General features: G+C 48.6%; 2 protein-coding genes across 4 annotated transcripts in view; both read right to left on the bottom strand.

Moving 5' to 3' along the window:
* The window catches only part of kl (klotho), a 10637-nt gene extending 5817 nt beyond the window's left edge, over positions 1 to 4820 (bottom strand). The window contains exons 1-3 of the mRNA XM_061249215.1: positions 3982 to 4820; positions 2005 to 2524; positions 1284 to 1552 (exon numbers count right to left, since the gene is read on the bottom strand). Of these exons, the coding sequence (XP_061105199.1) occupies positions 1284 to 1552; positions 2005 to 2524; positions 3982 to 4713 (1521 nt within the window). The 5' untranslated portion in view covers positions 4714 to 4820. The remainder of the gene's footprint in view (positions 1 to 1283; positions 1553 to 2004; positions 2525 to 3981) is intronic.
* Positions 4821 to 10149: 5329 nt separating this feature from the next.
* Positions 10150 to 26831, bottom strand: part of LOC133132453 (sister chromatid cohesion protein PDS5 homolog B-like) — a 32656-nt gene continuing 15974 nt past the window's right edge. For 2 of the 3 annotated variants that reach the window (XM_061247905.1, XM_061247906.1), the window contains exons 17-34: positions 26344 to 26459; positions 26045 to 26150; positions 25146 to 25306; positions 24712 to 24835; positions 23984 to 24142; positions 23138 to 23206; positions 22666 to 22802; positions 20944 to 21139; positions 20366 to 20570; positions 19481 to 19595; positions 19033 to 19165; positions 18409 to 18528; positions 17761 to 17823; positions 16780 to 16928; positions 14584 to 14674; positions 12402 to 12799; positions 11526 to 11630; positions 10150 to 11007 (exon numbers count right to left, since the gene is read on the bottom strand). In XM_061247905.1, the coding sequence (XP_061103889.1) occupies positions 10917 to 11007; positions 11526 to 11630; positions 12402 to 12799; positions 14584 to 14674; positions 16780 to 16928; positions 17761 to 17823; positions 18409 to 18528; positions 19033 to 19165; positions 19481 to 19595; positions 20366 to 20570; positions 20944 to 21139; positions 22666 to 22802; positions 23138 to 23206; positions 23984 to 24142; positions 24712 to 24835; positions 25146 to 25306; positions 26045 to 26150; positions 26344 to 26459 (2538 nt within the window). In that variant the 3' untranslated portion in view covers positions 10150 to 10916. The remainder of the gene's footprint in view (positions 11008 to 11525; positions 11631 to 12401; positions 12800 to 14583; positions 14675 to 16779; positions 16929 to 17760; positions 17824 to 18408; positions 18529 to 19032; positions 19166 to 19480; positions 19596 to 20365; positions 20571 to 20943; positions 21140 to 22665; positions 22803 to 23137; positions 23207 to 23983; positions 24143 to 24711; positions 24836 to 25145; positions 25307 to 26044; positions 26151 to 26343; positions 26460 to 26831) is intronic. The other variant, XM_061247907.1, reaches the window with a different exon arrangement.

The following is a 26831-nucleotide window of genomic DNA, read 5'->3' on the forward strand; positions in this document are numbered from 1 at the left end:
TGGTCTAGGATTTAGTTTCCCTTCAAACAACATTCAATTGTAGACTACAACATTCAATTTTATCCCATTAAAACAGCAGACTTCAGTTTGGGTGAAACTGTACTCTCGTCTATTATAATGTAAACAGAATGGAATGGAGCCATGTTAACACGGTCAAGGACACACTTCTTCAGCTATTCTAGTCCTTTAGTGTCGTGTTCCCAGGAACTCAAAGTAAGAAAATACCTGGGTAAATAATTTGTCACAAGTCTATATATAGTAACGTGTTCCTGTGCAAGCTTTCTCGTAAATCCCATTTTTTGCCCATAAAGCTCTTTTTAACATGCCGTACGCTGCAATGTGCTGTCTGGGCTAGACTATGTATTTTTACAAGTGTGTGTGTTTGCAGCAGAACTATTGCACTTGCAAATGTCACACAAATGACATTTTTTATGGTTTTTCTGTTTGACAAACTGAATACATCTCCACAGCACTGTGGGTAGAGGCTAAGTGAAATTATATTGTGTGACTATATTGGAAATATGTTGACTATAGCACATATAATGAGTGGGGTGCTTCTCACCCAAAATGTATTGCAGTACCTGAAAGAGCACAATGAAAAAATACCTGCTGTCTGCACACTGTTTGTAAATGTGAGAACAGCAGATCCCAATGTTCTCCTGGACCAGGGTTGGGCTTTATGAATACACATATTCATAAAGAATCTGAGAAAATGAGTGCTGGTTTCTACTCTCCATATCCTATGAATACACCCAGGACAGGTAACCAAACCATCACAGCGTACACAGCCAAGTGAATTACACACTCATATGTACGTACAGTACAATTTAGAGTCTCCAATTAGTCTCCACTTCCAACAGCGGATCATCGGAGGTAGGGAAACTGATCACCTGGGGGAAGTGTAGTGTAAACCCACACAGAGAGCGTGTGATCTCCACGCCCTCGCCCCGGCCAGGATTCAAACTCCGTACCTTCTGGCTTTGAGTCGACAGTGCCAACCACTACACCGCCATGCCACCAGACCTGTGTTCAAATAAGTATTTATTTTGGATTCAAATACTTTTCTGTGCTCTATTGATCTTGCCTGGTGCATTTGAGACTGCAAAGAGGAGCAGATGGGCGGGGTTTATGTGTTTGGGACCATTTCATTTGTTCCAAAACACCAGGCAAGCTCAGTCAAATGTAGAAATGTATTTGAATCTAAACCAAATACTACTTCCCTGTAACAGACTCATAATAATGTAAGACACATTGATAACAGGAGGGAGGGGGCGCAGGGGTACCTGTATGGAGTTGGCGGCCACGCCCCAGGTGAAGTTGCAGGGGAAGACCCCGCTGGCGGCCATGTTCTCGGGCAGCGGCGGGAAGCCGTTGCTCTCGATGAGCTTCCTGTAGAACTTGGCGGAGGTCTTGGGCTCGCGCCTCATGTCGGGCGTGTGGAAGTCCACGTAGAACAGGCCCCTCCGCACCGTGTACTCGCGGTACCACTCGAACCCGTCCACCAGCGACCAGGCCGTGTAGCCGATCACCCGCACCTTATCGTACCGGATCGCTGCGGACACACCGCACACAGACAGCGTGAGCTTCGGGTGGGCTGGGGATCAAATACTTTTCAGTGCTTGATTGACCTTGTCCGGAGTCAACCGAGAGGACCAGAAGGTGGGGTCTTTCACTTTTTGAGAAGGTTTCATAGATCCCAATACACCAGACAAGCTCAGAAAAGCATAGAAAAGTATTTGAATCCAAATTAATTATATATTTGACCCAGGTCTGCTGGGAAAACAAAAAAGGCAGACTGGTAGACTAACAGAAGAAAACACCTCATAAGCATGATGAAATGAAAAATAATTTTCTGATGCTTAATTCCTCTGTCAGGTTTATATTTTCATATAAATTGATGACATTAATTGATTAATTAATTTTAACAAAGGTCTGGATGGAATCCAGGCCCTGCCGTGACCCCGCGACCCCTCCCCTCCGACCCCCCCCCCCGGCGAGACCTACACTTGAGCGTCTCCATGATGAACCTCTTCAGGTAGTACATGTGCTTGGGGTCCTCGGTGCGGGAGTTGCCGTTGACGTACCAGCCGTTCTCCACCACGAAGACGTCGGGGTCGTCGTACTCGGCCCGGACCCAGTACAGCAGCATGCGCAGGTCCAGCTCCTCGCGCTGGCCCTGCTTCAGGCCGTCGTCGTTCAGCTGGAAGCTCAGCGACGGCCCGAAGGACAGGGCGAAGAAGTCCGCCGTGCCGTTGACCAGCGCCCGCTCGGCGCGGGAGAACGAGGGCAGCCTGGGGCCCAGGCGCGCCCTCATGCACTGCGGGTAGTCGCCGTCGCCGAACAGGGGCCGGGCGAACCAGCCCAGCACGGAGTTCAGCGAGCACTGGCAGGCCGGCAGAGCGGCCCGGTTCTCCCGCCGGGACCGGCTCGGCCCGATCCAGTGCGAGCCCAGCGCCATGGAGACCCTCCCGCCCTGCAGGGGGCGGTACCGCTCGTCGTACACGTGCCAGGCGGCCGCGTGAGCCTGGGGAGAGAGCAGAGGGCAGGTGAGCCTGGGGAGAGAGCAGAGGGCCGGTGGGCCTGGGGAGAGAGCAGAGGGCCAGTGGGCCTGGGGAGAGAGCAGAGGGCAGGTGAGCCTGGGGAGAGAGCAGAGGGCCGGTGGGCCTGGGGAGAGAGCAGAGGGCCAGTGGGCCTGGGGAGAGAGCAGAGGGCCGGTGGGAGGGCCTGCCAGTTTGATATGAAGAAGCCCCATAGTGTTACCTACGTTTTCGCTCAAAAAGCCTATTTTCCCATTGGACTCCATTCATGTTTGACATCAAATGAAAAATATTTCCGCTCATATATTGATATTCACTCTATGCTGCTTTTTTTCATAATTTTTTCTGAGGTCCAATTTCCATAGCACACAGACAAAGATATAGATGTTTTTATTTCCCAAAGAAATGCTCTGCCCTAAAATCTTTGCACCCTCTCTTAAAAACAGCCCAAGCGTTTTCCGCCATGGCACACAATTTACCCAGCTTTTTTCTTAGTTGTGCATGTGATTTGGCACGTGACCAAGGACCTAATAAAGTGCTCGGTGGGTCTATACTCTAAGTCAGGGATGGACAAGGTGGGCCGTATCTGTCTCTGGATTTCAGACCAACTTCTGCTCTTAATTATTTAATTAGCCCAATCATTTACATGATCTGTCATTTTAGCCACATTCCATGATATAAACAGCAGCTGATAAATGTTATTTTCTTGAAGAATTCACAAGCGAATCAGTCATGATGCATAAGGCTAATTAGCTGATTGAGCTACGGTAACTGGTGGCAACAAAATCCTGCGTATACACACTGGCCCTCCAGGACTGGAGCTGCCCATCCCTGTTCTACACCAGTGACTCTTTCCCTGGGACCAGCGGTCTCGAACCCGCTGCCACGGAGGGCCGTATGTAGGCAGGTTTTCATTCCGATCAATCAAAGCTGCCTTAGTTCATTCCAATGACTCATTCAGCCGTATGCATTTAACTGCAGTAAAGCACAAAATATAAGCAAGGGCCGTTATTCAGACAACACAAACAACACATTTCACTGTGCATACATTATGTGCAAACCTACAGTAATTCAGCAAATAATTGAACGTATTATGGTAATGATCAGTAATTGAAGTGGCGCTCCAGGACCAGGGTTAGGGATCCCTGACTCATCCAATTATATGAGCTATGTCCATTGTTTCGAGAGGAAGGAATTTTCCCATGTTATGGCACGACGTTTTTATCACCTTTGGAAAGGCCACAGAACCGGATTAATCATCAGCAAAACGGATATGCTATGAACAACACACAAAACTTGGCAGGTATGTGGTCCCCATTAAAAGGCTGACGCCAGTATCTCCGGACCTCGTCTGTCTATAAATTATTTGAATCTAACTATAAGAAGAACTTAATCTGAAAAAAACGCACGAACTTGGATTTGCCTGTTACCGTCGCCCACTTACCTTCAGGAGAATATGTCCGACTTTGAAAGGCAAGTCCGGGTCATTTTTTATCCCGGGTGCCATAATCCCTGTTCCATATCCGTGCCAGGCCACAACGAACGGGTTGTCAATCGTGATCCAGAATTTCACGTCGTCGCCGAAAGTTTCGAAGCAAAAGTCGGCGTAGTCTTTGAAGAGGTCCACCAAAATCGGGTTACTCCATCCGCCGTAGAGCCGTTGCAGGACGTCGGGCAGGTCCCAGTGGTACAGCGTAACGACCGGCTGCACTCCTATCTCCTTAAGTTTCTGAATAAGAGTTTTGTAGTACGCTACTCCTCTTTCGTTGTAGCTGCTGCGGGTGCCGTTCGAGAAGATCCGGGGCCAAGATAGAGAGAACCTGTAATGACTGACGCCGAGTTGCTGGAGCGCACGGATGTCGCCCTGGATGTTGTGATAGCTGTCACTTCCCACGTCGCCCATGGCTTTCCGGTTCCCACCGCGAGTGAAGGTGTCCCACACGGACAGTCCCTTGCCGTCCTTCTCGAACGCCCCTTCCACGGAGTAAGACGCGGTGCCCACAGACCACATGAACCCATCGGGGAAGGTGTCGTAGAGGAAAGCCTGGTCGTAGGGATAGGGGAGTTTATTAAAGCGTTCCCATGTGTTCTGTCCGGCGCCGGGACCCGCGGCTGCGCGCTTCACTTCAGCGGAGAGGGTCAGGAAGAGCGGGAGAAAACTCGCCACTTGCATCATGACAGCTTATTGTTCGTTAAGAAGCCAATTCAACCCAAAATGTGCATTCGCCTTCTTTGGCCAAAGAAGACCAATGTGCAGGCCTGCTCTCTAACGGTCCCTCTCCTTGTCGCGCGAGCTTTCATATAGTCCACCCCAGCTGGCCCCGTGCGAGCACTCTGCTTTCGCGTTAGCAAATCTATCAATAATTACCCAAATCCTTGACGCGTAAAACGGTTTCCAGGCGCAACACAATGTTAAAGCTATATAATATCAATCTCACTCAGCCGTACACGGATCAGTGCTCTCGACGCTACATGTTAGAATAATATGTCAACATAATAATGGGGTAGGTAAAGCGAGGAACTCTTTGCACACTTTGCGCGCTGTATTACAGACATTTTCTAATGAAACTACTCGCGGGTGATTTTTAAAAAAAATCAACAGGTGAACCTCATCGTAATATTTCCTCTTAGACTGTCATCTATTCCTGGATAGAGATAATCTGCAGTGGCAGAGCAGATTTTTTTTTGAACTTTATGAAATATATGGACGTTAAAAATGATCATTCATTTATATTGTCTTTATATCATATCCCAAGACAAGTATCTGACCGTCCTGCTCGTATTTATACTAGCTTGAGTAAAATAGTTCTATTATCTCAAAATCTAATTTTAAGGTCAGTAAATGCGATGGACATTTCGGCTATGATAACACTAATTATATATGACAAACGTACGACTACTGTATGTATGTGTGTGTGTGTGTGTGTGTGTGTGTGAGAGAGAGAGAGAGACAGAGAGAGAGAGAGAGAGAGAGAGAGAGAGAGAGAGAGAGAAAGAGAAAACGAGAACTTGATCAAAGCGCAAAGTAGTGTCACTGTTTAGTGACCTTGACGCCTCACTGTAACGCAGGAGATGAAAGGTAGGCTACCGTGCGCGTGAGTCTGCAATCGGAGCAGACAGGGACGCTAAGCGGCTGTGTTTCATCCGAACACCACTGACACGGCACATCACGGCACGTGGGAGCCCCAGTTATCTGCGTGGCGCAGCAGTACACGGGGGTATCAACCAATGGAACAGGAGTTCCTAAACGGGGGATTTGAACCCCCTGTCTGGGGATGGGAGGAGTCACAGGGAAGTGTGAGAAACACAATTAAAAAAACAACAACAACCGTACTGTGTACAAGAAACCCCGCTGACATTCACAACTGTTAAATGACAAGCACAACTGTTATTAAGCGAATTCCACAAATTAACATGAAATTCCTTGGGATATCCTCACAGAACATACTGGTATTTCATTTCAGTTAATTGTATCTGAAGTTACATGATTTCCCGTCCTTACTGAATTACAAATGAACTGGCCACAACCCGCAGTCGTTATAGTACATAGTTATAGTATGGTCATTATTTGTTTATTATCAGTGACTCCACTATGTATAATTCAGAATTGAAATCAAACATCAAATATACTTTTAAAATAGTTTTAGACCATACTTTCTACACAAAAGCACACACACACAGGCACACACACACGGACACACGCACACGCACACGCACACGGACATGGACACACACGGACAGCCCTCTCAGAACATTAGAGCACCAGGACATGAGATGGAGCGTTTCCAAGCAACGCAGCTTTGTAAAAGACAGAAGGTCAGGTAACTAGAACGCTATAAATCTCCCCACCCCTCGAATCATTTGACGACACAGTTATGAAATCGGCCGCCGACTACGTGCGGATGCCATTTACTAGAAGCTGTGGTCATTTATTAGAGCATAACTGACTGACACGAAAACAAGAACTCTCCAGAAGAATATCAGACTTACACGAGTCCATACATTTAAGAGGGATCAAATGTGCTCCACTCTGTCAGACCGATTTTAGGGCCTTTAGGTTTAATACGAAACGTAAGGTACATCCGGACAGGTAGATACAGCGTGTTGTTCATACACATTAGCCTACAATGTTTATCATTCCGTTATAGCCTGGACAACAGCGATGGATTCAGGGCTTGACGGTTATTGTGAAATTATCGGCCACACACACAACAACAACAACATTTACTTTCAGGTTTGCATTTGCGACAGACCAGAACGAAAAGAAAAGACAAACGCCGGTCGGCAGAATCGTATCTCCAGAAGGAGCCCAAACTCCTGATGGATGAGCGGCACCTCGCCGGGCAGGTGCTGGAGGAACCAGACGAGCTACCTGACACAACCTGCGGCCGGGACACCAGCAATCTGATATGTAAAGAGCGGAAACACAATGTTCCCGGGATGATTATTTTATTAGACCTCGCATCCCCTTGGGGGCCCTTTCCGAAGCCGACATTTTTCTCACTGGGGCCATCGCGTCGTCTGACAAGCACATAAACATCCCATTCGCCCGCCGTCTGGCCGCCTTACCGCCATAATCTATGAAAGTAGCAGACGCGACGTGTTTATCACGGGGAAAAAAAGTCCACTCTGCTGGCCATTACGAGGACAGCGGTCGTCTCGGGGCGGAATAAAGAGGGCCTGATTTTATAACGGGCTGCCGGGAGTGCGGGTCAGGGAGACGCGCACGGAGGGGTGAATGGGAACATAGTACGAACCTGGTGAACTTTAAAGGTAAGGGTGTTACAAGGACATAATGACTGAGCCACGACACGGCAGTTTGGATAGCTATTCCCACAGCAGGCCGCGCCCTTCAGCGGTCTACCGTCCAGCAACCGGCTTCTCCGACCGTAACGTCGGGATATTTGGGCTAAACTCATTCATGTGCAGGTGTGAAGTGCGAAAGCTCCTAGAAAAATAACCATTCGCCTGACAAAGAGCCCTTTAAACAGAGAGGGTTCTGTGCAGTCGCAGATTTTTCGGAGAGCGTAGACACGTCTGTCACGATGCGTGGATTTGGTTTTTTTCTGAATGACGACCTTGTCGGGCGGTGTAGGCGGCCCGGTCAGGCGCCGGTTCGCTGAGGGGCAGGACGCTGGGCAGCGGAGAGCGTTTCGCCCCCTGGTTCAGCAGTCACGAGCCCCACATCAGGTGAAAGTGTTTTTCTCCAGGTGTGTGCACTGGGGCACGAGAATGTCAGCTGAGCCTCACCTGCGAAAAACAAAACAAGAGGCCTCTTTTCTGCCACACGTCCCGAGGCTAGAGACCTACAGCTGATGACTGCCATCGTCCTCTACAGGAGCACAGCCCAGACACCGCGCACAAGAACCAAGTGTGTATGGATACACACCCCAGACACCGGGCACAAGAACCAAGTGTGTATGGATACACACCCCAGACCCCTCGCACAAGAACCAAGTGTGTATGGATACACACCCCAGACCCCTCGCACAAGAACCAAGTGTGTATGGATACACACCCCAGACCCCTCGCACAAGAACCAAGTGTGTATGGAGACACACCCCAGTTATCTTACACAAGAACCTGTCTAAAAGTCTGAAATGTTACTCTGTGAACCTTGGAATTGTAACAAATTCTTCTTGACACTTTAGCTTTGACTTCTCCAAAATGTGACATAAAATAGAAAAGTAAATATAAAATAGCTCCAGGACAGGATTTTGGGTTTGGCCTGCGCATCGGTGGCAGAGGGCTTAGCTGAATGAAAGATTGCTTCATTTGCAAAAACAACAGAAGTGATGTTCAGGAAGAGAGACCATACCCGATAAATGCTGATACCACGATATTTGCCAAGGCCTGTCCTACACAAAACAATAGTTACAACCCTTCATACCTATCCGATACAGTTGAAAACAACTTGTCAGTAGTGCGTGGTGATCTGAGAATTTTTATGGCAGCCAATTGGATCTTCACTTGGTGGAAAGATGGCCATTGGCCAGAGCTGTCATATCAGTTAGCTGCATGACAGATCAACTCATCCAAGCCAGTCGGCAAAACTGTGATCTTGCGCCTCCATTTTGAGACTCTACCCAATGACTCCAGTGTCTCAGACACTGTGTCCTACGGGAATTTTCCACGTCCCTTACAGAGTTGGCGAGGAGGGGGGTGAGAGAGAGGGAGAGGGAGAGAGAGAATGAGAGATAGAGAGCAAGAGAATAAGAGATAGAGCGAGAGACAGAGACAGAGAGAGCGAGAGACAGAGAGAGACAGAGAGAGAGAGCGAGAGACAGAGAGAGAGAGAGAGAGACAGAGAGAGAGAGAGAGAGAGAGTGAGAGACAGAGAGAGAGAGAGAAAGAGAGAAAGAGGAAGAGAGGCGCGACGCGGCTCGCTCGCCCGGAACACAAACGGGTCACGCTGGCTGGCCGTTGGTTCTGATTAGGGACCGCGTGCCCCTTCAGGTGCGATCACGAGCCCGGACCGCACCTTCCTCCCGCAGGTCAGGTGACTGGAGTGTTGCCGTGGTGATGGAGGGACCCTGCGGATAATCAGCCGACCAGTAAACCCTCCAGCCTCCCCGACAGCATGCTGTGGCCTTGTGTTGTCCTGGAAAAATGACTCTGGAAACCGAAGGTGCACTTCCCTTAAGTCTCGTGACTGGAGCGGCCCTTGTCTGAGCAACATGAGCTTTTCACACAACACAAAGAGGCTTCACAGAGTGACAGGAGGGAAGAAAAGGGGGAAACAGCAGCCCTGAGCCCTCAGATAACATGAGGGTAAAAAAAATAAAAACCCTTTAAACATTTAAAAAAAATCATTTATATACCCCCATGTTCCTAGAGCAGCAGTCCTCTGTCACTGCCTCTTAGGCTCAGAGACGATGCTTTAATACAGAGGGACTAACAACCAGCCACCATTTTGTTTTCACCTGAAACCAGGTGGTCTGTTTAGACCCAAGAAACCAGCTGAGGTGAGTTAAGACAGCCTTAATCAATCGATAGATTGAGTAACCGTGGAAACCCATAGATCCAGCTGGTCTCTAGGATCTGGGTTAAATTTACTCAGGTGGGCTGGACTATTGCATCTTTTAATTTAAAATTAAGAACACTTCATACGATCAGATCATACAGTACACACTAAAATGTTCAGCAGTAACTCTTACAGAGTACATATGTTCCCTATTGAACTCGTATGCACTCTTATAGTTGAATTAGCACTGCAAATGTTACTGTGTATGTAATTACAGTAAAGGCAACATCCACAAGTAAAACAGTCGGCGGTTATGTGAGACAGAGAGAAGAGAAACCACCCTGTTGCACAGACTGAACAGCAGGAGCCATATGCATGGTTTTCCCAGCCTGTAGCCTAGTAGCTAAGGTACATGACTGGGACCCGGAAGGTCAGTGGTTCAAGTCCCGGTGTAGTCAGGATATGATCGATGCAGGTGTTGGGCCCTTGAGCAAGACCCTTAACCCCACACTGTCCCCTGCTTAGTCTAATCAACTGTAAGTCGCCTTGGATGAAAGCTTCAGCCAAATAACATGATTATTATTATATCCTTCCCTGAATAAACCATAAACCCTGAACTGGATTAAATAAAATCAGAAGAGGCCCAGCTCAAATTTCTATAAACAATTTTATTGGTACAACAGCTTGCAAACCTGATTGGATAATTAAATAAGTAAAAAAATGAGTAAAAATCGCTTGTGTCATTATAAAAGAGCAGAATGATGTCTTTTTTGATGGTATGTCTGGAACAGGAGGTGGAGACGGCACATACATGATCAGTTTGGAGTGCTCCTCCAAAAAAATCATCCCCATAAAATAAACAAATCAAACCTCATTTTTAAAAAATGGGAAATCACATGATCGGTAACACAAAGAGGGAAAACTGTAAACTTAATTCACCTCACAGCTGACATATTGTAAAAAATATATAATAAAAAATACAAAAAAACATGATAAGAAAGACCACTCAACGGATGTTTCAGAGAGTCTGGTTGTTGAGGTTCTTCGGGACAGATAAATGCCTTAAAGCTGACAGATAAAAGCTATACACCCCCCCCCCCCCCACACACGTTAGTTTAGATTTCTCATATGACCAAGCAAACATCATAAAAACCCAAACGAATCACAGATCACAGCTCCAAGTGCCAGGTACCAAGTGTCCGGGGGTTCCCCAAGTGCGCAGACTGATCACTCCCACCCCTTCTCTCTCTCTCTCTCACCTTCCTCTCTTTCTCTCACCCCCCTCCCTCTCTCTCTCTCTCCCGCTCTTTTCTTTCACTCTTCTTCTGCTCCTCTTGCCTCTCGACTTTGACGGTGAAATGGGAATAAATACCCAGAATGCTCGGCGGTGGAAGAACAGGATGCAGAACGGCTTCCTACACTTCCTGTTCTTCATCCTCTTCCTCCTCTTCTTCGTCCTCGGACTCTCTGTTCTGTTTGACGCCTGCTCTGGGACGACCCCTACGCCTGAGACACACACACACACACACACACACACACACACACACAGAGACAGGGTCAAATGTGCTCAATGCACACACACACACACACACACACACACACAGAGACAGGGTCAAATGTGCTCAATGCACACACACACACACACACACACACACACACACACACACACACACACACACACACACAGAGACAGGGTCAAATGTGCTCAATGCACACACACACACACACACACACACACACACACACACACACACACACACACACACACACACACAGAGAGACAGGGTCAAATGTGCTCAATGCACACACACACACACACACACACACACACACACACACAGAGACAGGGTCAAATGTGCTCAATGCACACACACACACACACACACACATACGCACATACGTACACACACACACACACATACGCACATACGTACACACACACATACATACACATACACACACGCACACTCTCATACACACACACACATACACACTCATACACACACACATACACACAGTCTTACGCAGGTTTCTTTGCTGGTTGCTGTGCAGATTTCGGGGGTCTCCCTCTCCTCTTGGGTGGGGTGGTAGTAGCAGTAGCAGGGCTGTCTGTCTCTGAAGTCCCTCCCCTGTAGAGTTCACACAGCACACCAGCTCAGTCTACAGACCGGCTCAGCCTACAGACCGGCTCAGCCTACAGACCGGCTCAGCCTACAGACCGGCTCAGCATACAGACCGGCTCAGCATACAGACCGGCTCAGCATACAGACCGGCTCAGCATACAGACCGGCTCAGCCTACAGACCGGCTCAGCCTACAGACCGGCTCAGCCTACAGACCGGCTCAGCCTACAGACCGGCTCAGCATACAGACCAGCTCAGTCTAGAGACCACAGGCAACCATGATGTCACACCAAATATGGAGGTGTTGACAAATAAACTATAGTTAAAGTCAGGGGAAATATTCTGATATGTTTAATATGCTGCAGTTGCCAATGAATGGGTTATGAACCCCATACTGACAAGGCAAAACATATCCAGAAAGTCCACAGTGTATCACTAGTCTTACACCCCGATGCTCTTCTCCCTCTCTCTCTCTCTCCTTCTCAATTTTGAAGGGGGAGTTACCGTTTTTGACACTGCTTTTCTGCAATCTGACTGAATTTGAGCCAGCATCGTGTTATCGGTCAGCTGGCTGTGACCACTCCCATCACCTGCAGCAGCTCCTCTGTGAGATGATGACTCATCAGTGGCACACCTGCTCATTGGTTAATCCCTGGAGGCTAAACGGGGAGTGAAAGTGGTCGGGCTCCTGGCACTATAAGCTGACGATCCCGGCATGCCAGCTTAACCCTCCCAGCTGTTGCTAGGATACCTTAAATTCGGCGGCGTGCTGTCGTACCGTTTCTGAGGCCGCCGTGGTGTTCTGGCCTGCCTGCCCACTTTGGGCTTCACCTCCATGGTCTCGCTGTTCCCATCTCCCTCTTCATCCTGCTCTTCCTCCTCTCCCTCCTTCTCCTCCTCCTCCTCGGGGGGCGGGGCCTTCTTCCGGCCACGCCCGCCCTTGCCGGGACCGCCCTCCTTGGGCGTGGCGGATTTTGGGGGCCGCCCCCTCCTGCCCTTCTTGGGCGGGCTGTTCTGCTCATCCTCCTCCACCGTCTCCATGGATACGTCGGCGGGGTCTGTCACCGTGGCGACGGCGGCCTTCTTGCGGCCCCGTTTGGGCTTGGCGTCCTGGGCGGAGTCGTCGTCCTGGCTGGGGGCCGCGGCACGTTTTCGGCCCCGGGGTCTGTCACTGTCCTGCAGGGGGACAGGGCCAGCATAGATACAGTGGGAGCAATAATTATTTGATCCCACTGATTTTGTAGGTTTGCCCACTTACAAAGAATGGAACTGTGTAGAATTTTAATCATAGGTACATTTTAACATTGAGAGACAGAATATCACAAAATAATCCACAATAACAACATCATATTAATTTTATAAATTTATTATCGTATTTTTGCATGAAATAAGTATTTGATCCCCTACCAATCAGCAATAACTCTGGCTCCCACAGACCAGTTAGTTTTCCATTAAGAAGCACTCCTAATCTCAACTCATTACCCAAAACACCTGTGTCAAATCGTTACATCGTTATGTAGCTGTATAAAAGACACCTGTCCACACAATCAATCAGATTCCAACGTTTCCACCATGGCCAAGACAAAGGAGCTCATCAGGACATCAGGGACAAAATTGTAGACCTGCACAAGGCTGGGATGGGCTACAAGAAAATAAGCAAGCAGCTTGGTGAGAAGTTAACAACTGTTGGAGCAATTATTAGAAAATGGAAGAAACACAAAGTCACCGCCAATCTCCCTCAGTCTGGGGCTCCACGCAAGATCTCACCTCGTGGGATATCAATGATCATGAGAAAGGTCAGGGATCAGCCCAGTACTACACAGGAGGAGCTTGTTAATGACCTGAAGGCAGTTGGGACCACAGTCACAAAGAGAACCATCAGTAACACACTACACCATGAAGGATTAAAATCCTGCTGCGCACGCAAGCTTCCTCTGCTGAAGAAGGCACATGTACAGGCCCGTCTGAAGTTTGCCAAAGAACACCTGGATGATCCAGAGGAGGCTTGGGAGAAGGTGATGTGGTCAGATGAGACCAAAATAGAGCTATTTGGCAGCAACTCGACTTGCCGTGTTTGGAGGAAGAGAAATGCTGAGTACAACCCCAAGAACACCATCCCCACTGTGAAGCATGGAGGTGGAAACCTTATGCTTTGGGGGTGTTTCTCAGCTAAGGGGACAGGACGACTTCACCGTATCAAGGGGAGGAGGAATGGGGCCATGTCCCAGGAAATTTTGGGCGACAACCTCCTTCCCTCAGTGAGAGCACTGAAAATGGGTCGTGGATGGGTCTTCCAACGTGACAATGACCCAAAACATACGGCCAAGGCAACAAAGGAGTGGCTCAAAAAGAAGCATATTAAGGTCCTGGTGTGGCCTAGCCAGTCTCCAGACCTAAATCCCATCGAAAATCTGTGGAGGGAGCTGAAGCTTTGAATTGCCAAGCGACAGCCTCGGAACCTTAAGGATTTGGAGAGGATCTCCAAAGAGGAGTGGACCAAAATCCCTCCCAAGATCTGTGCAAACCTGGTGAAAAACTACAACAAACGTCTGACCTCTGTGCTTGCCAACAAAGGTTTCTCCACCAAGTATTATGTCCTATTGTTCTATGGATCAAATACTTATTTCATCTGAAAATATGATATAAAATTTATATGATGTTGTTATTGTGGATTATTTTGTGATATTCTGTCTCTCAATGTTAAAATGTACCTATGATTAAAATTCTACACAGTTCCATTCTTTGTAAGTGGGCAATCCTACAAAATCAGCAAGGGATCAGATAATTATTGCTCCCACTGTACCTCCCACTGGTGTTTTAATGAAACTGCATCTGTACTCGGTAGTCTGGGACTGTGCTAACGGTGAATGCGCTAACGGTGAATGCGCTAACGGTGAATGCGCTAACGGTGAATAACGGTGCTAATGAGACTCGTATATGAGTGTGCTAACAGTGCGTACCCGTGCCGGCTCAGAGTCGTCCCTCTTGTCGCTCCTCTTCAGGCCGGCCAGATCCTCATTCTCACTGTGGTCTATGTCCGCGCTGTCCAACCTAGGAGGCAAAAAATGGCTGACCAAACTGCAGGAGCCCTTCCCACAATCCCGCCCTTTTCTGCACATCTACCGGCTGAATCTCTCCCAAACCCACCAACCCTGCTATGGGCACCCCTCCAGAGTACATCAGAGGGTAGAGGGACCTGCAAACATTCGGCCACCTTGAACCCTTGAGTTGTACTGGGCTGCCAACCCGCCCCCCCCGCCCCCCGCTCTGCCAACGTCACCGTGACAACCCACCCGCCCTCACCCCTCACCCCAGCGCGTACGGCTGAATCCCCAGCACAAGGACTCAGTCAGTCACTAAATCACAGCTCCACACCGCACACGGGGAGAAGGACAGAGAGAGTGTGTGTCTGACGTCACCGTGAGAGGAGAGGAGAGAGCAAGAGATTATATCAACATCTGCCCTCAACCTTCACTCCGAGTAAATCTGAGTGTTTTATTCAGTCACAGTTTGGCCAGTTCACTGATCACCAATAAGAACAGAGAAACTAATACTTGCACATGTAAGTTAAGGATAAATGGTTGAATCCAGGACATAAAGTATCACTGGGCTGTCTGTTAAGAAGCAAGCTGCTGAAACATTTAAATGCCTTTTTAACGCCTGACTTTCAATGTGTCGGTAGTGTCACATCTGTAACAGACACTCTGTAACAGATGTGATTTTTGCAGTGTCATGTCCGTAACAGCAGACAGTCTTTGGCTCTGGTTGTATGTTTACAGTGTCATGTCCATAACAGCAGGTAGCCAGTGGCTCTGGTTGTATGTTTACAGTGACACGTCCGTAAGAGCAGGTAGCGTCTGTGACTGGTTGTATGTTTGCAGTGTCATGTCCATAAGAGCAGGTAGAGTCTGTTGCTCTGGTTGTATGTTTACAGTGTCATGTCCGTAACAGCAGGTAGCCAGTGGCTCTGGTTGTATGTTTAGCGTGTCACGTCCGTAACAGAATTTCGAGTCTGTGGCTCTGGTTGTATGTTTACAGTGTCACGTCCATAACAGCAGACAGCCAGTGTCTCTGGTTGTTTGATTAGTGTCATGTCCGTAACAGCAGGTAGCCAGTGGCTCTGGTTGTTTGTTTACAATGTCATGTCCGTAACAGCAGGTAGCCAGTGGCTCTGGTTGTTTGTTTACAGTGTCATGTCGGTAACAGCAGGTAGTCTGTGGCTCTGGTTGTTTGTTTACAGTGTCATGTCCGAAACAGCAGGTAGCCAGTGGCTCTGGTTGTATGTTTACAGTGTCATGTCCATAACAGCAGACAGAGTATGTGGCTCTAGTTGTATGTTTACAGTGTCATGTCCGTAACAGCAGGTAGCCAGTGGCTCTGGTTGTATGTTTAGAGTGTCACGTCCGTAACAGCATTTTGAGTCTGTGGCTGTGGTTGTATGTTTAGTGTCACATCAGTAACAGCAGGTAGAGTCTGGCTGTGGTTGTATGTTTACAGTGTCATGTCTGTAACAGCAGGTAGCCAGTGGCACTGGTTGTTTGTTTACAGTGTCATGTCTGTAACAGCAGGTAGAGTCTGTGGTTCTGGTTGTTTGTTTACAGTGTCATGTCCGAAACAGCAGGTAGCCAGTGGCTCTGGTTGTATGTTTACAGTGTCCGTAACAGCAGACAGAGTCTGTGGCTCTGGTTGTATGTTTACAGTGTCACGTCTGTAACAGCAGGTAAAGTCTGGTTATGGTTGTATGTTTACAGTGTCACGTCTGTAACAGCAGGTAAAGTCTGGTTATGGTTGTATGTTTAGTGTCATGTCTGTAACAGCAGGTAGAGTCTGGTTATGGTTGTATGTTTACAGTGTCATGTCCGTAACAGCAGGTAGAGTCTGGTTATGGTTGTATGTTTACAGTGTCATGTCCGTAACAGCAGGTAGAGTCTGGTTATAGTTGTATGTTTACAGTGTCATGTCCGTAACAGCAGGTAGAGTCTGGTTATGGTTGTATGTTTACAGTGTCATGTCCGTAACAGCAGGTAGAGTCTGGTTATAGTTGTATGTTTACAGTGTCATGTCCGTAACAGCAGGTAGAGTCTGGTTATGGTTGTATGTTTACAGTGTCATGTCCGGAACAGCAGGTAGAGTCTGGCTGTGGCTGTGGGACCCACCTGCCCTTGCTGCGCCCGGGGGAGTCGGGGTTGGAGCTGCCGCTGGCGTTGCTGGCGGTCTCTATGCGGGACAGCCTGGCCTGCTGCTGCTGCTTCCCCGCCGAGGAGAGGGGCTTGTTCACCGCCCCCAGGACGTTCGACGACTTCGGCTGGAGAGAGAGGCACACGGGGCGTGTTACGAAACATACTGATGAGAACAGGCCATTCCTAAAACTGCACCATCGCTAAACTGTCCCTAAAAGCGAGATAGTATCTAACACCACACCAAGCCTGGTCTTGAAAACCCCCAGCGTTTCCGTGTTAATGTGGATTAACTTACAGCAAATCTAGTCTCTGTGGCAGACAGGAGTCACTAATATTTAAGATGGGAAATTGCAGAACAGTTGTATTACATCCATCCATCCATCCATTATCTGAACCCGCTTATCCTGATCAGGGTCGCAGGGGGGCTGGAGCCTATCCCAGCATACATTGGGCGAAAGGCAGGAATACACCCTGGACAGGTCGCCAGTCTATCGCAGGGCACACACACCATTCACTCACACACTCATACCTACGGGCAATTTAGACTCTCCAATCAGCCTAACGTGCATGTCTTTGGACTGTGGGAGGAAACCGGAGTACCCGGAGGAAACCCACGCAGACACGGGGAGAACATGCAAACTCCGCACAGAGAGGCCCCGGCCGACGGGGATTCGAACCCAGGACCTCCTTGCTGTGAGGCGGCAGTGCTACCCACTGCACCATCCGTGCCGCCCAGTTGTATTACATGATGTACATAATTAATATTAGTGACTCCCCTCTTCTTTATGAATCTGTATGGTGTTTACTGCCTAATCTATCGCTGTACAGAGTACTAGCAATCAAGTCCAGTTCCCTTCAAATCAATGATAAAGCTTTCATACCAAATACGCAGTAAGTGTGTTACTTTTCATTGACAGGGGCCCACTTTCTGAAATTCCGCCTCCTATTTCCTCTCACCTTTCCAGGGACGAATAGGGATTTCATTTCCGGGGGCAGGTAGTTTTTTGTGTTGTTGAAACTCTGCAAAAAAAGAAAAAGTTTTTTTAACAAGAGAAGGCCATCACCTCACCGTCTCACCTTCAATCTACCTGGGCTGATGTGTTTCCATGTCTTATGAGAATCACTGACATAACCTTTACACCGCTCTAGTCCTGGAGGGGGCCCATGCCACTATTGAAAGCATTTTCTCCATATTTTCTCTTTACCTGGCAGGTAGACATTACACTCATGGTGATACTGGGGGTGAATTTGGGGGGCCACATTGGCTCAGGAGGTAAGAGTCGTCTGGCAGTCCCTGAGCAAGACACCTCACCCCCAATTGCTCCTGACGCACACATGCACGCACACACACAAACATGGACGCAGGCACACACGCACACACACACAAACAGACACACTCACACAGACGCACACGTGCAGACACACGCGCAGACACATGCGCAGACACATGCGCAGACACACGCGCAGACACACACAGACACACACAGACACACACACTCACACACACACACTCACACAGACACACACACTCACACAGACACACACACTCACACACACTCACACACACTCACACACACTCACACACACTCACACACACTCACACACCTTGTCGGGCTGGGTGAAGAAGCGGGCGGGCAGGACGGGGTCTTTGGGGGACTCCAGGCTGTAGGTGACACTCTTGGTGACCACCAGGTTCATGGCGATGTCACAGACCGTGTAGAGTTTCTGAGAGAAGAGGGCGTCCCGTCACGCTACGCTTTACACAGCACACCGCATGTTTCATTTCACTGACATATATTTCATATTCCTTCTCAATATGAAGCACGTATGCCATGCGCTCTTTAAACTGAAGTACATACAGTGTACTCCGTAAGTATTTGGACAGAGCTACTGTTGTTAATAAATACAAAATCACAAAAAAATATATCACAAAAAACCCTAGCTGAAACTCTTACGTGGTTCACACGATATGGATGCAAATACCTTCAAATTAAAGTCAACAGTCTCTACTTTAACCTCACACTCACTGATTTCAAATCCAATGTGCCAAAGCACTGTCCAAATACTTCTGCACTGTGAATAAAATAAATTATAGAAATAATTGCACACTATGAATATATTACTAACTTAGTAATATGCACCTTCAATACCTTATTAAAATGCATAGTTTGATGTTAATATTTTATTAAAGTGCATAGATTGATGAGAGGCTGAGACTGGGGCCCGTACCTCGTTAGTTTTGGGGTCCCCAGGGGCCTGGGCGTCTCGCGTCTGCTTCACGTTCTCCACCATCTTCCTGATGAAGGCGTGGCTGTTGTTCTCGTTCTTGGCCATGACGATTTCCAGGATGAGCCAGAGAGACCTGCAGATCAGAGAGAGAGGAGGAGGAGAGGAGGTGAAGAGAGGAGGAGGAGGTGAGGAGGAGGAGAGGAGGTGAGGACAGGAGGAGGAGGTGAGGAGGAGAGGAGGTGAGGAGGAGGAGGTGAGGAGGAGAGGAGGAGAGGAGGTGAAGAGAGGAGGAGAGGAGGTGAGGTGGAGGAGGGGCACTGGGGTGGTCTCACTTACACTTGATCTGCACTGATTTACCAGTCAGTTAGAGTCTCACGCTCACAGCGTAAGAGCACGTGAACACATCCACCCGAGTTCGGTGAACAACAGTCACAAGGTGCTGACTCACTCTTTGATGTCGGTCAGCTGCTCCACGTCCTGCACCTTGACGTAGTCGGGGTCGTGGGCCAGCAGGTGGATGGCGTAGGGAACCACGTACTCCGGCAGGAGGGAGAACAGCTTCTCTGAAACACGGAGACGCGGAGAAAGGGCAGGAATTCAGCTGCGGGCAAGTTTAATTATCAGCACAACTTTATTGAAAACAAGGCGTGTGTGTGTGTGCACAGGAAGTGACATCACGGGCATGTGTAACAAGGTATGTGTGCAGAGGAAGTGACATCACAGGCGTGTCTAACGGGGTATGCGTGCAGAGGAAGTGACATCACAGGCGTGTCTAACGGGGTATGCGTGCAGAGGAAGTGACATCACGGGCGTGTCTAATGGGGTATGTATGCAGAGGAAGTGACATCACTGGCTTGTCTAACGGGGTATGTATGCAGAGGAAGTGACATCACAGGCGTGTCTAACAGGGTATGTGTGTAGAGGAAGTGACATCACGGGCGTGTCTAACAGGGTATGTGTGTAGAGGAAGTGACATCACGGGCGTGTCTAACAGGGTATGTGTGTAGAGGAAGTGACATCACGGGCGTGTCTAACAGGGTATGTGTGCAGGGGAAGTGACGTCATGGGCGTGTCTAACGGGGTATGCGTGGAGAGGAAGTGACATCACGGGCGTGTCTAACGGGGTATGTATGCAGAGGAAGTGACATCACGGGCGTGTCTAACGGGGTATGCATGCAGAGGAAGTGACATCACGGGCGTGTCTAACGGGGTATGCATGCAGAGGAAGTGACATCACGGGCGTGTCTAACGGGGTATGCATGCAGAGGAAGTGACATCACGGGCGAGTCTAACGGGGTGTGTGTGCAGAGGAAGTGACATCACGCGCTCTCACCGCTGACGGCGGAGTGCTGGCGCAGGTACTCGCGGCGGATGTTGACGTTCTTGGCGAGGCTCTGCCGGGCGTGAGCACGGCGCTCTTTAACAGGGTCTTTAGCACACAGAGCGAACACCGCCAGGTACTCCAGAGGAAGCTTCAGTCCCCACAGACCCTGATTCAGCTTCTGAGCAAAGCCCTGCCGCACCTGGTAACACTCGTCCTGAGAGAGAGACACGCACATTATACACGCACACGCACACGCACGCACGCACGCACGCACGCACGCACACACACACGCACGCACGCACACACGCACGCACGCACACACGCACACACGCACGCACGCACGCACGCACGCACACACACACGCACTCACGCACACACGCACACACGCACACACGCACACACGCACACACGCACACACGCACACACGCACACACGCACACACGCACACACGCACACACGCACACACACACACACGCAAACAAGTTTTTATATACTTGTGAGGACCATGACCGACCGTACATTGCCCAGGACTGGTACAGATATGTGCGCTGTGGGACAGTAAAGGTAAAGGGGATAATCTCTCGTACGTTGATGACCAGGGTGCAGGTCTGGTACAGATAAGTGTGTTGTGGGGCAGTAAAGGGGATAATCTCTCGTACGTTGATGACCAGGGCGCAGGTCTGGTACTGCTCCAGGGTGATGATGTCATGGTAACAGGGCTCCTGGGCCAGCTTCAGGAGAGCACTTCCTGCTGCCAGGCGCAGGCGAGACATGTCCGGCTTCCTGTTAGAGAGAGAGAGAGAGGGAGAGAGAGAGAGGGGGAGGGGGAGGGAGGGAGAGAGAGGGAGAGGGAGGGAGGGAGGGAGAGAGAGAGAGAGAGAGGGAGGGGGAGAGAGAAAGAGAGACAGAGGGAGAGGGAAGGAGAGAGAGAGAAATGCTCACAACGTGTTTACAGCAAGCCCTTACACTGAACAACAGTCATCTACACACAGGTAAACTGTACCTAGGTAGTGTACAAACACTCAAGTAACTGGTGTGACAGGCGTGGTGTTGTCATAGGTACAAAGATGACAGGTGTGAAATAGCTACAGGTGGGATATGAGTTGATCAGGTGTAATTCTGGCAGAGGTATTGCTTTACATGAATTGGCATTAGCAAATGCAGTTGTTACCTAACTAACATTCTGTTTACATATTTTCACATTAACGAACACAACATTTTAGGGACATTTTTTGCATTTAAAGAATGGAATGTTCACTTTAGCTCAATTTTACATGGACGTTACATGGAATGAGACGGTTTCACTTTACCGTCTACAGTAGCCTAATTCGAGCACAATCACCAGTTTAAACTCAAATGGAGGGCGAAGCTCCGGGATTTACTCAATTTAACAGTTACTCTAGCAAAAAAGCGAAAGTCACCTTGATATGAAAAGACTACATTTAAGCATGGAAGAGAGGTAGACTTCATTTACAAACCGAATATTAAATCTGCCAGTGTATTGATCAACTAGTTCACTAGGCAGATTTTTTAATTTCTACTTTTCAGTCATTTCATTTCTGTACAGTGACGGGTGGCTGATAGGAACACCCAGGGCGAGACATGGCTCAGGCAGTAAGAGCAGTCGTCTCATTGGCTCAGGCAGTAAGAGCAGTCGTCTGGCAGTCGGAGGGTTGCCGGTTCGATCCCCCGCCCAGGCTGTGTTGAAGTGTCCCTGAGCAAGACACCTAACCCCCAAATGCTCCTGACGAGCTGGTCGGGGCCCTGCATGGCAGCCAATCGCCGTCGGTGTGTGAGTGTGTGTATGAAAGGGTGAATGGAGAAGCATCAATTGTACAGCTTTGGATAAAGGCGCTATATAAATGCCTGCCATTTCATATTAGCCGACATCCATGCACATTGCTGGCCATAGGCACAACGTTGGCAGCCATGTTTTGGTAAAAACTGTTTTTAAATGGAATTTAATTTTAAAAACCACGCAGATGTTCTGATGGTTTACCAATGAATGAAAATAGGCCGAAAATTATTATTTTTTAATTTATTTTTTATTATTAAATAACTGCCCGGAAAGTATTTCTATTAAATCAATGAGAAATGCTGTTTGGTTTTAAGAAGTTTCGGCTTACGAACAGTATCTCAGGAATGTAAGCCCTTCGTAAATCGAGGTATTCCTGTACTGAGAAGTTAATCTGGGCAGCAGTGTTTATGTATTTCCCCATGGGTAATTCATGTTAACAGTAGTTAATGCCAGTTCACAGTGTTCAGTGTTTTGGTAAAGGACGGCGTGGTCTGAGGTGAAGCACAGGTACCCCATCTTGCCCTGCTCCGTCAGGTCTCCGTCGCTGCTCAAGATGGCCGACAGCAGCCGCAGGGTGGAGTTCCCCGACTTGCTCAGGTTATTCTTCAACCCCAACAGCCAACGCACCATCAGCTTAATGCCCTGGATCTGCACACACACACGCACACGCAGACACGCAGACACACACACAGACACACACGCGCACACACACAGACATAGACACACAGACACGCACACACACACAGACATACAGAGACACGCACACACACACACACACAAAAAAATGATTCAAATTATTTTTTAATAACTAAATTCATGACAAGGCTGTTGTACATTCTGTCAGACAGTTACACAATTCTTGTTGCTCAGACAATGGCAATAGTGATGTCATAAGCTAGATGTTGCCTCGTCCCACGTGATTGGATAGTGATGACGGCGCTGGGACGGCAGGTTTGGGGGGGGGGGGGGGGGGGGTCTCTTACCTTAGCCAGCGTTTCGGGGGACACCTCGTCATCTGGAACCCAGAGTTTAGTCGTCTTCTTTCCCGGAACCTGAAAAGCATTCCCGACATTCATGAAAATAAAAACACCCAGGACGTCTGTGGTCCTCAGATGCTTTCACACAATCAGAATACAGTAAGAGTGGTATGTAAGAGCCTGCTGAGCTATGCACAGTAAAATCATAAAATTAATCATTTCGTATTTTGCTGACGCTTTTATCCAAAGCGACTTACAGTTCATTTGTCTAAGCAGGGGACAACCCCCACTGGAGAGCTGTGTGGCCACGCCAGGGCTTTAAACAGCAACCTTCCGGGTCCCAGTCATGCAGCTAAGCCACTAGGCTCCAGACTTAACATAGCCACAAGGCTAAAGGCTTACCTAAGCCACTAGGTTACAGGCTTATCTTAGCCACTAGGCTGCAGGCACACCTTAGCCACTAGGCTTCAAGCACACCTTAGCCACTAGGCTCCAGACTTACCTTAGCCACTAGGCTGCAGGCACACCTTAGCCACTAGGCTACAGGCTTACCTTAGCCACTAGGCTACAGGCTTACCTTAGCCACTAGGCTAAAGGCTTACCTAAGCCACTAGGCTAAAGGCTTACCTTAGCCACTAGGCTAAAGGCTTACCTTAGCCACTAGGCTAAAGGCTTACCTTAGCCACTAGGCTAAAGGCTTACCTTAGCCACTAGGCTACAGGCTTACCTTAGCCACTAGGCTACAGGCTTACCTTAGCCACTAGGCTACAGGCTTACCTTAGCCACTAGGCTACAGGCTGTGTTGTGTTGCATTGTGCCGTGTTGTGTGGTGCTCTGCGGTCCTGGTCCTACCCGGTCGGTCATCAGCAGGTCCTTGACGATGACGTTGGCCACCAGGGACTTGAGGGGCCCAGCGAACTGCTCAGGGGCCAGCAGGGCCAGGTGCCCCAGCGTGGTGAAGGGGGTGATCAGCTTCTCCGGACAGGCCGGGTCCAGACCCTTGTGAAGAGGCTGGAGAAGGGGGAGGAGGGGAGAGGGATTCAAATCTAAATGTACACTACGGACCAAATGGTAAATGGAAAATGGTAAATGGTTGACCAGATTCATAGACAATGATTTAAGCCTAGTCCCAGACTAAATTCAGTTCTAAATGAAGAGTAGTCTAGGACTAAGCTTAATCTGTGTCTGTGACACTGGTCCTATATGTAGCAGACCTGGGTGTCATGGACTAAGGGGGTCATTTTTCAAATCGCATGAAAAGTGAATATACTATTCTTGTCTAAGTTTAATGCCCAGTTTAAGTATATTTTAAGTTTAGGTTTACTTTAAAGCGACAGTAGTATTAGTAGTTGACTACTTTAGCTTTAAACATAACTTCAAATAGTGATACAAATTTGCTGGCATCGACAGCTTGTAAAATAGACAAGTTGTTATTGTTCACGCGATTTATAGACACCTCCCTCAGGCAGAACAGCAAATCATCCATGCGCTACCTGCCCGGACAGTTTATTTATTTTCTGTGGCTTCATTTTCAGACGCAAACCAGGCGTGCGCAGTCAGAGAGACGAGAGAGCCCTCACCTCGAATATCTGGGCGAACTGCGTGTCTCTGTTGGAGAACATGGCGTGGATGCAGTGCACCGCATACTTCGCCTGGCGAGGGGGGCCCTTCTTGGCCTTGTGCTGCAGTACCGGGAGCAGGACACTAGAGGGCGCAGTTATTGCTTTTGTTATTATCTTACATTCTGTACATATTCCCTTTATTTTTCCAGGAACAAACTGCCTTCATGAACACAGAAACACACAAGCGCACAGTCTACAGCCAATATGGACACACACATACACACACTGACACACACACACATACAGGCACACACACACACGCGGACATACAGGCACACACACTCACAGACACAGACATACAGACAGACAGACAGACAGACACACAGTTACACAGACATACAGACACACACTCACACAGACACAGACAGACACACTCACACACACACACTCACGATTTGATGTGTGGGAAGCTCTCCTCCATCTTGTGGCCGGTGTTCTTGAAGATCTGCAGCGCCGCCTCAGCCACCTTCTCGTCCTCCATCTTGAGGCAGCCCAGCAGCGACTCGAAGGTCTCGGCCGAGTGGAAGGACATCGGGTGAGTGAAGGACAGCACCTGGGAGAGCGGAGCCATGGAGACAGAGCGACAGGGAGGTGAGAATGAGCCATGGAGACGCAGAGCGACAGGGAGGTGAGAATGAGCCATGGAGACACAGAGCGACAGGGAGGTGAGAATGAGCCATGGAGACGCAGAGCGACAGGGAGGTGAGAATGAGCCATGGAGACACAGAGCGACAGGGAGGTGAGAATGAGCCATGGAGACGCAGAGCGACAGGGAGGTGAGAATGAGCCATGGAGACACAGAGCGACAGGGAGGTGAGAATGAGCCATGGAGACACAGAGCGACAGGGAGGTGAGAATGAGCCATGGAGCCATGGAGACGCAGAGCGACAGGTGACTGTCACAGGTGAGAATGACAGGTGTGTAACTGTCACGGGGACGAGTTCGTCAGGTGAGAGCTAGCTACTACTTACCTTACCTCAGCCAGCAAGCTTTCCCATGTGTAAGAAATTGTGTAAACTGTAAATTATGTGTAGAGAGTGTTAATTGTGTAAACTGCATAAAATATGGGTAAACTGTGTGTAATCATGTGAAGTGTGAGTAAATGATGTGCAGACTGCGTGCAAACAGTGTGTAATTGTGTGAGGTGTGAGTAAATTAGTGCAGACTGTGTGTAAACAGTGTGTAATTGTGTGAGTACATGAGTGCAGACTGTGTGTAAACAGTGTGTAATTGTGTGAGGTGTGAGTAAATTAGTGCAGACTGTGTGTAAACAGTGTGTAAACTGTCGTACCTTGAGCAGCTCCAGTCCCGCTCTGATGGCCTGGTCTGTGGGCACACCCTCATCCTCATCATCTGCCGTCCCGTCAATCGACTTATTCACCTGTTTAATCAGAGCACTGCAGAGAGAGGGAGAGAGAGAGAGAGGGAGAGAGGGGAGAGAGGGGAGGGGGGAGGGAGAGGGAGAGAGTGGGAGGGGAGGGAGAGAGGGAGGGAGAGAGGGATTGACAGAGACAGAGATTTTGACAATGAGAACAGTAGTGTGTGTGTGTATGTGTGTGTGTGTGGTAGGGCGTGTGTGTGTGTGTGTACCTGATGGACTCTGTGTCGATGTGTACAGGTGCGATTCTCTCCAGCAGGAATTTGATCATCTCCAGGAAAGGGTTACTGGGCTGCTTTGGGCTGCTCAGTTTTTTAGTGATATCTTTCTGTAAAGAGAAAAAACAGGTTCAATTAGAAAGCGTTAGCATAAACATTAACATTAGAGTTAGCAGTAGCGATAACATTAGTGTTAGCATGAGCATTAACTATAACATTAGTGTTAGCGTTAGCATTAACTATAACATTAGTGTTAGCATTAGCATTAACTATAACGTTAGTGTTAGCAATAACATTAACTAAAACGTTAGTGTTAGCATTAACTATAACATTAGTGTTAGCAATAGCATTAACTAAAACGTTAGTGTTAGCATTAGCATTAACTATAACATTAGCATTAGCTAAAACGTTAGTGTTAGCATTAGCATTAACTAAAACGTTAGTGTTAGCATTAGCATTAACTAAAACGTTAGTGTTAGCAT

This window comes from Conger conger, chromosome 7, assembly GCF_963514075.1.
Source record: "Conger conger chromosome 7, fConCon1.1, whole genome shotgun sequence".
Classification (NCBI taxonomy): domain Eukaryota; kingdom Metazoa; phylum Chordata; class Actinopteri; order Anguilliformes; family Congridae; genus Conger; species Conger conger.